The sequence below is a fragment of the Schistocerca serialis genome, chromosome 2, assembly GCF_023864345.2.
Source record: "Schistocerca serialis cubense isolate TAMUIC-IGC-003099 chromosome 2, iqSchSeri2.2, whole genome shotgun sequence".
NCBI classification, from domain to species: domain Eukaryota; kingdom Metazoa; phylum Arthropoda; class Insecta; order Orthoptera; family Acrididae; genus Schistocerca; species Schistocerca serialis.
The window spans coordinates 513,937,896-513,953,145 of NC_064639.1; the positions used below are offsets into that span (position 1 = coordinate 513,937,896).

The 15,250-nt window shown below is 40.6% G+C and overlaps 1 protein-coding gene across 1 annotated transcript; it reads right to left on the minus strand.

Annotated features, from left to right (window-relative positions):
- Positions 1–2,125: 2,125 nt before the first annotated feature.
- LOC126456166 (uncharacterized) lies at positions 2,126–7,221 on the minus strand. Its single transcript, XM_050091920.1, has 6 exons — positions 7,216–7,221; positions 5,550–5,749; positions 5,070–5,259; positions 3,897–4,080; positions 3,337–3,596; positions 2,126–3,230 (listed from the first exon to the last, which is right to left on the minus strand). The coding sequence occupies exons 1-6, from the start codon at positions 7,219–7,221 to the stop codon at positions 2,958–2,960; spliced, it is 1,113 nt and encodes a 370-aa protein (XP_049947877.1). The 3' UTR covers positions 2,126–2,957.
- Between the last annotated feature and the right edge of the window lie 8,029 nt (positions 7,222–15,250).

Genomic DNA, 15,250 nt, shown 5'->3' on the forward strand with positions numbered 1-15,250 from the left:
AGAGGCAACCGAACAATGATTCAGGTTAGTGTCCAGAAATTGTCATGGGAGACATGTCCACAAACTTTTCAAAAGATCAGTTGCTTTACAAATACACCTGATAAAAATATGACATGAAAGTTCAACAGTTTACTGTGGTGTAAAATGTTTGAAATTATCTAAGAAAAATGAAGCAGTGTATGTCACTGGGACTGATGAATAATATGCACATGTACAAGAACAAAATGGGAATAATAATAATAATAATAATAATAATAATGGAAAACCAAATGAGAAAAGTTTGGATTGCAAGAATGCACTTTTAACTGTTCGCTCTATCAAGGAGTTACACAGGTAATAAATGAAAGTTTCAAAAAGGTGATTAAAATTCAGGATGAATTATTGTCAGATTTGCTGATGGCATTGCTACCTTAAATAATATTGGAGAAGAATCACAGTACCTATTGAACAAATTAACAATTTACTGAGCACAAAATATGGACTGAGAGTAAATCAATGACAAAATTAAATTTAAAATTTTAGAAAGCAATAGAGAATGAACAGCAATCAGTGCAATTGTTTTTCTGTAAAACAATCTTGATTGCAACAGATGTTTATTTTATTTGGCAACTGGTTTCGGTCTATAATTTAGACTATCTTCAGGCCTGATGCAACGTGATAGCAGCTGGTGGCAGTGGACGGAGCAAGATCCGTAAAAAGAAAATTTGGTACCATATCGCATATCAAGGGAGGCAAATCTGCTACCTTGGAATAAAAATAATGAGAGACAGATGAAGGAAGGACTTAAGCCAACTAGCACAGACAAAGCACCCCTTAAACTTTCTGAGAATGTATGTCTGGAGCACAGCATCGCATGGAAATGAATCATGGACTGCAGAAAAATCCAGAACGAAGAGATTCAAAATGTCTTAAGGTGTGATATTACAAAAGGATGCTGAAAATTGAGTTTTTAAAGACATGTAATGAGAATGTTCTACATTTAAAAAAATGACAAGGGAAGGTAATATGGAAATGTTAAAGACTATTGTTGTAATTCCCTTAGTACTAAAGTGATCCGTACAGTGCAAAAACTATATAGCAAGAGAGATCAAAATACATACAAAATAATGAGATGTTGGAAGCTGATGGACAGCTTCACTTTCAGTATGTGGTTTCATTTATTTCCTATGATATGAAGCATGTGTTGCAGATTTTGAAGTCATGGCTAGAAACTGAATTCTAAGTATTTCTCCTTTAGCTTAACACCAGTAAACCCCAGATCCTTTAAAGAATCAAACTCATGTATAAAACATTCATATGCCCAATTACTTCACAAATGAGTTATTGTGTTAAATATATGACATTAAATGTGTGAGAAAAATTTGCAAAAGGCTTGAAGTTATGTTTCAGGTTTGTTAGTTGTCAAGCACTCATTACCAAACACTGGAGAATATAGTAAGGGTTTTCTAAAAAATTAGTTTTAGATGAATCTGTATGTTATGTCATACCTCCTGAATGTGTTGTCATATAGTGATATTTTGCAGGTTCATTCAGTGGTACATGACAAGGTTATAAACCAAAAAGTGATGCAGAATTTGGGTGTTTTACTGCATGTCTATCAAAAAAATGTAGTGAGCAATGAACTTCTCTCCTTTCATCATTGGGAGGGGGGGGGGAGGGAGGGGGGGGAGAGAGAGAGAGAGAGAGAGAGAGAGAGAGAGAGAGAGAGAGAGAGAGAGAGAGAGAGCACACTTTGTCAAGGTTTGAAATCTTGAAGTTCACTGGAAGTCACTAAGCAATTTCCTTCTCAAATACTGGAAGAATATGGGCTTGATAATTTGCACATCACAAGCTATGCTGCCTCAAGACATATACAGAACTAATATTTTCATATTGTGTTAAATCTGTCATTAAGATTACAACTCTTAACGAGTAGACTACAGTAAAATTAAGGTGTTAAACTGTCACCAATTATATGAATTATTGAACAATTTCTTTGTTGCGCCTGAAATGCATTAGATACAGAACCTGCAACAGAGTGTACCATGAACCTTTAAACATGAACTAGGTTCGCCATAAAGCAATACAGACGTCATGTATACATTGACAAGGAATTTAGGGGAGAGAGGGTCACAAATAAGAAGTGTTAATTTTTTGAACTTTTTTATTGTTATGTAAGCCACTTTCCATCTGCAGCCTTCTCTGAATTAAACATGCCCAACAAAGAGGAAGATATTTTAAACTTAGAAGTGACAACTTTTTCAAAGATAATGAAATGAAAATTTAAACAACTTACACCACAAAAAGTGTTCAAGCAGCACAGCTTAGACTTCACTACTATAACTACTTGAAAATTTTGATCACAAATTAATGCTCTTATTGCTCAAAGGATTCTGTCAATGCTTATAAATAGTGATTAACAACTGTGGTATTTGTACACAAAATATGAAGGCAGTTAAAGTATATGTGAGTGTTCTGAAGCCTCAATAGACTTTTGCAAAATTACAAACCAAAACTTCATTATATAGTATCAGCTATGAACAGCAGTAAAATTAATAGAAACAAGGTCCTTGATGCCCATCATCCAAGAAATTCAAATGTGTAAAAAGTATGTTACAGCACAATAACTTCACAACACAAATTAATTTAAACTTCACAAGCAGGACCCTAAGAAACCAGATCAGAAAATTTTATATAAATACATCACTAAGCTTGAAATAAAGTAATGATAGAGTCAAAACTAACATAAGGAAAAAAAAAAACTGCAACAAAAATTAAATGCAATTTATTACAGCAACTATCTTTTAAGTACTAAAAATGACAACTAATTTACGCAATAATGGGGTAGTTTATAATCGATGAGGGAAACAGACGCCCGTACGTGACTCCAAAGCTAGCCTAAATGCAACCTCGAGCCATCCCATAACAGAGAATATGCAGGCACGCCACCAAGAGCGCTGCTGCACCTGCTGGATCTGTCAGTTGTCTTGAGCAACATAGTTGATGTCGTCGTTAATGGCCAACAATTGTGCACGGAAATCCATATCCAACAGTGCATGTGCTAGGTCACCCATAAGATTGGCAAGCTCTACTTCTGCCATATTCAAAGACTGTGCCAATGCTGCCACCCAAGATAAGATGTCAGAGTCAGACATACTGATGAAACTTGAAAGTGGGAATTTTCGTCGCTCATTACGACCAGATCCTGTTTGCCTGGACACCGTCACAACTGGATCACCCTCACGTGGAATCTGCAGATGTTAAGATGAAATTAGTCATGAATCACAAGTCTGCATTAACAAAACATAATATCTGCATAATATTCCAATCTTCACACGACGTATGAGCAGTACCAACCTTTACACAAATGGTAGCAGTTAGTCCACCCTTCGTATCTCGGCCAACAAGTGAACGGGTGTTGTATACAAGGTTTCGGCGTTCAGTGACAGATACTGGAGCAAGGAAAGGACGTCCCACATAAATCAAAGCAGCATACACCTCTTCTAGACCATCACGCATTGTCCGGCGATCTCTCCACAGCACATACTTCCCATTTCCTGTTAATGAATATCCATAATCCTTTCGGCAGTGTGGCTGATCTGACTGTGTAAACCATCCTTTAAAACAAAAGGAAATGTTTAGACTTACGGTATCTCCCACATATGGAGAATGGAAAAATGGAGAGCTTAGAGTGAATCCTGGCACAAATTACATAATATTACAGTTACCTACAGTTTAAAATTAAGATTCTCAGAAATTTTAAATATTTCCTATTTATAACAAATAATTACAATTACATTTGATAATTATTCCACAATTAGCATGTCTTGTTCAACTCAAACATATTATGAATGTTCATGTCACAAATCTGTAGAATGTGTATGTCCAAAAAGTTACATAATTTAATAATTACTAACCAGTGTGTGGATAGGAACTATCTTCCATAACAGTCACCACCCTGGCAACATGATAGCCTGGGTCTAACAGAGCAACACCTAGCCTTCCTCCAATGTCAATACGAAGAGCCACAAGGACATGCTCCTTTTCCACCGTTCTTGGGCACGGATCGTAGCTGACATAACTGTCAACATCTTCTATGGACTGAAAGAAGAGAAAAGTAAAACTAAAGAGACTGTTTAACAAAACCTCAAACATTTGACATATATAGAGGAACATATAAATACTGCAGTAGAAGTCGGACAGATCTACAATATTTTGTGATTTTCTTTTGCTATTTCCCTTTTCTCACTTTCAATTGCTATGTACATGTCTTTCTCTAATCTCTCCCTCATTCTAATGACATTTGAAGTTGAAGAAAGTTACATCCTTTTTGCTGGAACAATGGATCTGATATTTTAGGATAAGGTTACCCATGGCACACACAGTATCACTGCCAAGTCAAACCGGTGTTCAGTGAGCATTTTTTTTTGCTAACATAAGACCACCAAACCCCCCCCCCCCCCCCCAAAATCTTATTTGTACGACATGGAACAGCAATCTAAACTGAACTGTACATTACACATTAAAATGCACATCCGGTTAACCATAAAAACGCACATTCAGAGAGTACTGTGGATATCCCCAATAGTGAGAGCCAAATACTACAAAGCAGCTCACATTCTGATTTGAAACTATTATTTCAGTCAGAATTCCAGGTCTAATTTTGTTACCGATATGCCACACAACATAAGTAAACCGTAATTTTTAACAAATTGAATCCTTTATAACTATTTTCCAAGTTTTGAAACAACAGGTACTTAAAACATAAGCAACATATGTTCCAAGTCTGGTGTAAATGTCTTTCCTCCTCAAACATCCATTACTGTTTACAGTTCTCGTCCGCTTCACAAAGAGAGAACAGCCATGAGGCATATCTGACAACTAAAAGACTCCACTTAGCCCACAAAACAAGGAAACTTAACTATAATATATATTTAACCCACTGCCAATAAGCACTATATAACTAAAATTAAACTAGGCAGACCCGGTAGTATTCAAATTTTGTAAATGTTTACTGTCCAGTTGCAAAGGGTAATCAGTATTTAATTGTGGAACAATACTGAAAACTGAACAGATGTCGTTAACCTTACCTCCTCACATGAAGCAAGAAACAGCCCAGAAGCAAGACCTGGAAACTTCTTGTCGAGGCGCCTTAGCTTCTGCAGCAGTTCTAATGCCAAACCAACACAGGTGTAATGCTCTTCCGTTATGGGAGGTTCATAGTGTCGATAGAAGTGACTCAAGCTATCCTCACCACTTGCACAAAACTCTTTGTAGAACCTGCGCAGGAACAATAAGGCGGGTTAAGTTTGCAGAGCATTGTACTGAACAATAGTAAAGAAAACAGGCAAATCCAAGCTGTAATGTACTAATTTCATGTCAATCACACATATCCTGTAGCTTAAATTATTATTTGGAAGTTTTCTTCGTTACATGCTTTACTGTTGTAAAGTGAGAGAGAGAGTGTGTGTGTTTTGTGACACTGTGTGGGAAGGGGCGAGTATGACTAGAGCTGCGAGTTACTCTTAGCTACGATTATATAACAATGTGTATTGGTTTTCACTTCATACCTGACGAAGTTGCCAATGCTGTTGTAGTTGTGAGCTTGAACGAGCTGTTGCACGCTTAACTCGAGGCTGGCGGCCAGTTCCTCATAGCGCTCCACAGAGGCGAACCGGAGCGGCTGCCCACGGAAACTACCCCATGCCGGAAGTGGAAGCGGGTGGCCCGAAGGCCACGCCGCCCCTGTTAGCCCATCCCAGGTTTCTGTCTCGAGTCAACTCGGCCACTCGCTGCCCCAGCGGCCAACCGTTGGCACGTAGCCAGATTCATCCCTGCAGCTGCTGATGGGCTCTACAGGGGGTTCCGTTAGCAATGAGCTCTTACTCTGCTCTGAAAGTCAGAAGAAACCACGTCAACCTCCCTTACCATAATACAGAAAACACACACATACATATAATATTACACTCCAGTAACACTGAGTTAACTTATCAATCTACTCGTTAGTGGTCCATTTATAGTCTACTACGTATTATACTGCAGGGTTAAGGCGAATACTTTGCACCACATATATAATCATAGTACCGAGATTATATGTATATAAGCATGAACTATGTGAATAAATCTGATTTCCGACGTAACTACACGTAGTTTATACGAAGCTGCTCAGTTACACAAATTCTAACTTCTTACAAGAATCATACATTATTTCCCCAATTCATACGTACGCATCCGAGTGAACACTACTGATTTTGAACCTGCGGTCCACAAATATCCTATGTACGTACTACACGCGAAGAACAAATGTTTTCGGCCAGCACAGGCAAGCATCTACCGAAAACAAATGCACGGCATTTTCTGTCAACTATTCTGCCTCGCAGTCACGGAATAAACCACACGCATAATATAAACACTCAAAACATTTACACTCGACCCAAAACGCATTGGAAAAACTTTTTTTCCTCTGTGCTGTTATCAAATTGATCATTAATAACCCCTTGTATTCAATAGCGCGCTAATTGTTAAAACGGTGAAACAAGCCAACAGCAGAAATTACAATCGTAATTGGCTTATAAACAGTAAGTTAAAATCCCGAATAAATGAAATGATACGCTGATTTAGACATCTTTAATGCAAAAATCGCAGCAGTATCGTACGTCACCACTTGGCTTTACTACTCATTTCACGCTCTATCCATAGAAATTCAGTTACTCTTACGTCGAAGGCTTTAAAACCCTCAACAAAGAGCTGTAGGACTAATATTAAAGTTGAAAAGGATCCAGTAGTACGTCCAGGACAAAAAGCAGCTAGTCACAAAGCAGTTACCTGAATTGCACAACTTCTCAAAAGAAAAAAACGCATTGTTGCGTTCACCAAAATACGAAACAATCAACCATTTAATTACACAAGAAAGCGCAAACCAACGTAGAGAATCATATCTTGACTTACCCATAAAACGTGCACCACCTATCTGAAGAAAACACTCTCCTTCCACTACGGTCCAAATCCTTCCTCTGCCAGGATACAAATGACAACGAGCGTCTCTTTTGCACGTATATTTATACCAGAGGACTGGCTTGAACCAGATTCACACTTCCCCTCCCCCCCTCTACTCCCCTCTGCCACGTCACTAGTTCAACACTGGCAGCGCATGATGCACAGCTGTTTCGCCGAGTAAACTGCCCTGTGGGTAGATAGGCACGCAGCGAGACGCACAAAAGCACTTCCCACACTTACAGACATGCCGACGCCGATGACGTCATGATCAATAGTTGTCTTTCCCAACACGTGACCCTCCCCTCTCCGCTCGTGACGTCACGCGTCGGGGAACAGCCCGAACACGTGATTGCAGGTCACGTTTCTTCATTCTCCAGGTTCGGAGCAGAGTGCGGAAGGCAACAGAGGGAAAAGGTAGTAAAGATGTCGCTCCCCATACGACTTGGGTAATTTGTTGCGTATGAATACATATTCGAACTTAAAATCCAGGTTTCTACACCATGAACGCGCCTCTCCACTTGCTGTCTGCTTTAGAGCAGTGCGCACGACCAAATTATGCAGCGCTTCAAAATTGCCTAGTTGTGCTAATACAAAATGCTGGTCGTTTATACGTGCAGTGCATCACGATACTGCCCTTAATAAGAGTATGAGTTGCTATTCCACCCACTATTCAGTTTACATTACGTGATAAATTGCCACGAAGAAAAAGTGAATTAACGTACTTTTATTCGTAAATAAAACAGTGAAGTTTAAAGCGAACCAAGCCGCAGTTTAGTCATTAATCATATTTTCGCACAACATTTGTTGTCAGACAAAACAAGACCAGAAAGAAGAATATCTTCACATTACATAAACACGTATATGTAATTCTTTCATTCAAGGATACTTCTAGCAATCTTTTTCAGATTCTATCTCTGTCGGAATATACTTCAGGAACCTCATAAACTGTGTAGCTTTGTTATACAGCTTTTCTAATACATGCGAAATTGGACAGTTCGAAATAGTTAGATCATGGTAACTGGAAGCTGTTTTCAATCGACCACAGCACATTCGTGTAATGCCGATTGGCGTTAAGTCCTTTTTCGGTTTGACGAAATTCGAACTGGGAAAGTCAGCAAGGCCATAGGCCGTATAACTAAGCTGGAAAAAGCAATGTGTGGGCGTTTGTAGGTAACATTTTTCTTGTGAGTCTGGATATATCGCGTTTCTCTTCGCCAAAGTGTTTTTTTACTGCTGTATGATTAACGTCAACAACAAAATCGAATGTTAACTGCCGACCCAGCCGCGTCGCGATCTTACACCTCAGATACACACCTGGTCACAACGTCTTTCGCTATATTTCAGTACGAACTGCAAGTTTCTTACCTGCTACGTTATTGGATTTTAGATTCTGTATACTGTTTTTTTAATAGCAATAACAAAGAATGAAAGAGCTGCATTGCAGTGATGGCTGGGGAATCCTTCAGTGTAAGTTCAGTGACCAGTTGCGCGCAGTGTGTGTTGCGTGTAGACGCCTACAGTGGATGCGTACATTCAGTGTGGTGTCGTGGTTGTGTTGTACGATGACAGAAGGGAGAAGGTGAAACCCGATACCGGCATAGAGCCTGCTGCTCTCGATTAGCATCAATGTGTCACCCATTCGACGTACAAATCAGGCCTTCCCTCCACGAGACAGTTCAGAGATGTTTCGAATTTCATTCAGGGCCCTGGCACATAGTCTCGTGATGAAGAACTTATTGAACCGCGTGCCAGGTAGACAATAGCGATGAAAATTTCTTCCTCTACCAGGATTCGAAACGGCTGAATCCGAGTCGACCGCTGTCTCTCATGTGTGCGTTAAAGACTCAATCTCACTTTGTTCGTTAACGGCCGCTGTATTTGCTCGGGGTGCTTGTTCAAGTTCATCGTGTATCCATTTACTCAGTTTATTATTGCAGAAGGCAGCTATCCATCTGGCCGAACACGCTGAACTACCGTGCCGGCGCGATCTTGGCCACGGAGACTGGTACTGCAAGAACACCTACTGAAACCTGTTATTGGTTGTTATTTAATCCCACTAGATGTTTAATCATATACTATCGTGTCAAGGTGGAGCATATTCAACTGGAGTCTCTCTCCATTTCGCAGATCCACGATAGCAAATATCACGTTCAGTTCGAACTATGAGTTGTCTATCTTTTTACTGGAATACCAATATAAAAATTTCATCTTAAAATCTGCTGTTTCCACAGCTTATTTAAATGTTTCTGTGCAAGTTGCTGCCTTAATCTGAAAGATGGCACTGAGCACTATGGGACTTAACTTCTGAGGTCATCAGTCCCCTAGAACTTAGAACTACTTAAACCTAACTAACCTAAGGACATCACACACATCCATGCCCGAGGCAGGATTCGAACCTGCGACCGTAGCGGTCGCGCAGTTCCAGACTGAAGCGCCTAGAACCGCTCGGCCACACGGCCGGCAATCTGAAAGATGGCTTTGTACATTACATTCGTTGTAGAACATTCAATACTACGTTTTCAACTTAAAATTGTTCCACCAGTGAGAGACGAAAGATGAGACCAATATGACCTATTTTTTCACTGAAACTGTGCTATTTCTCCTGATCGTTCACACGATTTTCTGTAAATATGTTATCTTAATTAATTAACTGTTCGACAAAAGATGCTGTGTGGTATTATTTTGTTTCACCGGATTAGTTCCGGGCATTGCCCGTGATAGGCGGTATCTTATATGTAATGTTATCTATCGTATCCCATTGACAATATTTCATAATGTTCATGTAATAATTCGAATTTATGATTTACATAGACAAAAATGTAATCGGCATAAGAATTTTTTTATGAAATATGTGAACTTGTCACTGGCATACGCTCTAGTATGAACTTGTCACTGGCATACGCTCTAGTATACGATACCGTTGATGGGCGACGCCCGAAATTTGGCTGGTGAAATAAAATATTATCACAAACCAGCTTCTGTGGAATACTTACTTAATTAGATGACGCACTTGCAACTTCTACAAGCTGCAGGGCACCAAACGTACAAGACACTGTTCTGTCACTGGCATTTTGTTGTTACCGAGTGATTATCCAGCATAATTTTGTGATTGTGTTGTAGTGGATGGTTCTGGAGTAGATAGGAAGAAGAAAGGCGAAACCTCTAGCCGCCACACAAATTACGCCTCTTGAGTAGCCTGCACCAAAGCGGTCGCCGAACTTTCCTGATACACTATGTGATCAAAAGTATCCGAACACCCACAAAAACATACGTTTTTCATATTAGGTGCATTGTGCTGCCACCTGCTGCCAGGTACTCCATATCAGCGCCCTCAGTAGTCATTAGACATCGTGAGAGAGCAGAATGGGGCGCTCCGCGGAACTCACGGACTTGAACGTGGTCAGGTGATTGGGTGTCACTTATGTCATACGTCTGTAGGCGAGATTTCCACACTCCTAAACATCCCTAGGTCCACTGTTTCCGATGTGATAGTGAAGTGGAAACGTGAAGGGACACGTACAGCACAAAAGCGTACAGGCCGAACTCGTCTGTTGACTGACAGAGACCGCCGACAGTCGAAGAGGGCCGAAATGTGTAATAGGCAGACATCTATCCAGACCATCACACAGAAATTCCAAACTGCATCAGGATCCACTGCAAGTGCTATGACAGTTAGGGGGGAGGTGAGAAAACTTGGATTTCATGATCGAGTGGCAAATGCCAAACAACGCCTCGCTTTGTGTAAGGAGCGTAAATAATGGACGATTGAACCGTGGAAAAACGTTGTATGGAGCGACGAATCACGGTACACAGAGTGGCTATCCGTTTCCTTTAATTTACGTCCATGGTCACAAACTTTTTGTTAACAGACTACCGATTTCAGTCTTTAATGACCATCATCAGATCTGTTTCATAAAAACAGATCTGATGATGGTCATTAAAGACCGGAACCGGTAATCTGTTAACAAAAAGTTTGTGACCATAGACGTAAATTAAAGGAAACTAATTACATATACGGGTCACTGTTTTTTCGCGACGATGTCGCAGCTTGTGAAAAGAGTGGCTATCCGATGGCAGGGTGTGGGTATGGCGAATACCCGGTGAACCTTATCTGCCAGCGTGTGTAGTGCCAACAGTAAAATTCGGAGGCGGTGGTGTTATGGTGTGGTAGTGTTTTTCATGGAGGGGGCTTGCACCCCTTGTTGTTTTGCGTGGTACTATCACAGCACAGGCCTACATTTATGTTTTAAGCATCTTCTTGCTTCTCACTGTTGAAGAGCAATTCGGGGATGGCGATTGCATCTTTCAACACGATCGAGCACCTGTTCATAATGCACGGCCTGTGGCGGAGTGATTACACGGCAATAACATCCCTGTAATGGACTGGCCTGCACATAGTCCTGACCTGAATCCTACAGTACACCTTTGGGATGTTTTGGAACTTCGACTTCGTGCCAGGCCTCACCGACCGACATCGATACCTGTCCTCAGTACAGCACTCCGTGAAACATGGGCTGCCATTCCACAAGAAACCATCCAGCACGTGATTGAACGTATGCCGGCGAGAGTGGAAGCTATCAAGGCTAAGGGTGGGCCAAAGCCATATTAAATTCCAGCATTACCACTGGAGGATGCCACGAACTTGTATGTCATTTTCAGCCAGGTGGCCGGATACTTTTGATCACGTAGTTTATATCATCACTGGCAGGGCTGTTTCTACCATTAGTCAAGACTAGGCAGCCGCCTAGAGCGGTCAGATTTTAGGGGCGGCAAAAGGAGGAAAAAATTAATTTCAAATCAAACAGCGAAAAAATTGAGCAAATGAGAAAAAATAATTAAAAAGAGTAAAACTTAAAACACTGAACTGTTTTCAAAAACATACGGAACTGTTGCTATTGAATCTTTATTTAATGTGACGAAAGTAAACACATTGTCTACCTACCTCAAAACTAAAGCAGCCGCTACTGCGTACGAAATGGAATTAAACATGACCATGATTCATCTCAGTCGAGCACTGGCGCGTGGTATGTGCGCTGTCGCGATCACGTTGCAACTTGATACCATACCTCCCTCAGACCCTCTTTTTGTCTTTTTCTCTGCAGGTCATTTGTCAAGCGTCAGTTGTATGGAGTGGACCTGTTGATGTTTTCAGTTCTGCACTTATGAAAGCTGTTAGATTAGACGGATAGATGGAGTACGAGTAGCTAATGAAAATATACTGCCGGCCGGAGTGGCCGAGCGGTTCTAGGCGCTTCAGTCCGGAACCGCGCTGCTACTACGGTCGCAGGTTCGAATACTGCCTCAGGCATGGATGTGTGTGATGTCCTGTGTGGTGATTAAAATTTGCACATGGAGACCAGGGCTCAACGGCAGTAAGCAAGTAAAACGGATATAGGTTGCAACAGTTATGTAGAGATGGAGGCGCTTGCTCAGCATTCATTAGCGTAGACAACTACGTCAAACCAGTTTTCGGGCAGAAGACTACAATAACAACCAACGTCACGATTATCAGCTGAGCCTTCCAAGGATGAAAGAACTCACAACAAAGAAACCCAAGACCCTTAAAACAACAGTCATTATCGTCTCGTCTGATCAAGGGGTACTGATAAATACCAAAGAAAACTGTGTGCTGTTGTTCGTCAACATGATGTACGTTTTGAACGTTTCTTTTACTTTATTTCAAAGCTATCTCCAAGATGTGTTTTGCGCCAAGTGCAGTTCAGTCCGTCTTCACTGGTGGACGGCCAGCGAGTCTAATTGCCTCAACGAAGATCGCACTTACTGCCAAGTTTTTATGGTATGTCTTTGCTAAGTGAAAGACAACGGCGCAGTTCGGCCAAGTGAAGATAACTGAGGATAATTATCACGTTATGGGTGGGAGAAAACTGTGCTGAGCGTGTATCATTCCAACATTATCAACCAAAGAAACCTAAGGCGCAAGATGAACAGAGGTAATAATAATGTAATAACAAACCACAAGCCTTTAACGAAAACAGTTGGTGGTGTTTGCGAAAGAATTTGCTGATGTGTCACAAACGTATGTTTCTCACAAGGAAAAACTACGCATTCATCGTGGAAATATTTCCTAACTTCTGACAGCTCTCTTCCTGCAGTTACTCCTAATGTGTCCAAATTATTGGGACTTGCTGCCCGCTCCTTCTTATAAAAAATATTCGCAAGATAAAGGATTCATGACAGAAATCTAATCTGGGATGAAAACCACATACTGATAAATGCAACCGAATGGAAGCAAATTCCAAGAGAGGCTTCTGTTCTTGCTCAAAGAGGAACGTTTGTCATCTTACTGAAGACTAAAGAAATTAATTGTACTAGCTAAAAAGGGCCTGCTTCGCTTTTTTCTTTTCGAATAGTGTTTTGAACTGAAAACAGAGCAGTTAACTGTCTCATTAGTATAGCATCTGTTGTTGTTGTTGTTGTTGTTGTTGTGGTTGTGGTCTTCAGTCCTGAGACTGGTTTGATGCAGCTCTCCATGTAACTCTATCCTGTGCAAGCTTCTTCATCTCCCAGTACTTACTGCAACCTACATCCTTCTGAATCTGCTTAGCGTATTCATCTCTTGGTCTCCCTCTAAGAGTTTTACCCTCCACGCTGCCCTCCAATACTAAATTGGTGATCCCTCGATGTCTCAGAACATGTCCTACCAACCGATCCCTTCTTCTAGTCAAGTTGTGCCACAAGCTCCTCTTCTCCCCAATCCTATTCAATACTTCCTCATTAGTTATGTGATCTACCCATCTAATCTTCAGCATTCTTCTGTAGCACCACATTTCGAAAGCTTCTATTCTCTTCTTTTCCAAACTATTTATCGTCCATGTTTCACTTCCATACATGGTTACACTCCATACAAATACTTTCAGAAATGACTTCCTGACACTTAAATCTATACTCGATGTTAAGAAATTTCTCTTCTTCAGAAACTCTTTCCTTGCCATTGCCAGTCTACATTTTATATCCTCTCTACTTCAACCATCATCAGTTATTTTGCTCCCCAAATAACAAAACTCCTTTACTACTTTGACTGTCTCATTTCCTAATCTAATTTCCTCAGCATCACTCGACTTAATTCGACTACATTCCATTATCCTCGTTTTGCTTTTGTTGATGTTCATCTTATATACTCCTTTCAAGACACTATCCATTCCGTTCAGCTGCTCTTCCAAGTCCTTTGCTATCTCTGACAGAATTACAATGTCATCGGCGAACCTCAAAGTTTTTATTTCTTCTCCATGGATTTTAATACCTACTCCGAATTTTTCTTTTGTTTCCTTCACTGCTTGCTCAATATACAAATAGAATAACATCGGGGAGAGACTACAACCCTGTCTCACTCCCTTCCCAACCACTGCTTCCCTTTCATGTCTCTCGATTCTTATAACTGCCATCTGGTTTCTGTACAAATTGTAAATAGCCTTTCGGTCCCTGTATTTTACCCCTGCCACCTTCAGAATTTGAAAGAGAGTATTCCAGTCAACATTGTCAAAAGCTTTCTCAAAGTCTACAAATGCTAGAAACGTAGGTTTGCCCTTCCTTAATCTAGCTTCTAAGATAAGTCGTACGGTCAGTATTGCCTCACGTGTTCCAACATTTCTACGGAATCCAAACTGATCTTCCCCGAGGTTGTCTCCTACTAGTTTTTCCATTCGTCTGTAAAGAATTCGCGTTAGTATTTTGCAACTGTGACTCATTAAACTGATAGTTCGGTAATTTTCACATCTGTCAACACCTGCTTTCTTTGGGATTGGAATTATTATATTCTTCTTGAAGTCTGAGGGTATTTCGCCTGTTTCATACATCTTGCTCACCAGTTGATAGAGTTCTGTCAGGACTGGCTCTCCCAAGGCCGTCGGTAGATCCAATGGAATGTTGTCTACTCCGGGGGCCTTGTTTCGACTCAGGTCTTTCAGTGCTCTTTCAAACTCTTCACGCAGTATCGTATCTCCCATTTCATCTTCATCTACATCCTCTTCCATTTCCATAATATTGTCCTCAAGTACATCGCCCTTGTATAGACCGTAGCATCTAACTTATTCAAAGTCTACTGTCATAAACAACGGGCGTTTTGGTTTCGGGTGCAAAGACGAATAAGTTTTGCGATCGTTCGACGGGCGAATATGTTATGTATGTCCGTGCGTGTTTGTTCTTGTGCTTTATTAACAGTCATACTGAGTCAATACTGATCCTACATCTTATCTTGGAGGATGAGCTGAAGAAGGAGAAAACTTTATCTACAGTATTTGTAGATTAAGAGAAAACT

Excerpts from the sequence above, each read along its gene's own strand:
- LOC126456166 (XM_050091920.1), bottom strand. Across the intron at positions 4,081-5,069 it reads TTCTTGCTTCATGTGAGGAG|TCCATAGAAGATGTTGACAG; the intron begins GTAAGGTTAACG and ends CTCTTCTTTCAG. Across the intron at positions 3,231-3,336 it reads CTGCTACCATTTGTGTAAAG|ATTCCACGTGAGGGTGATCC; the intron begins GTTGGTACTGCT and ends TAACATCTGCAG.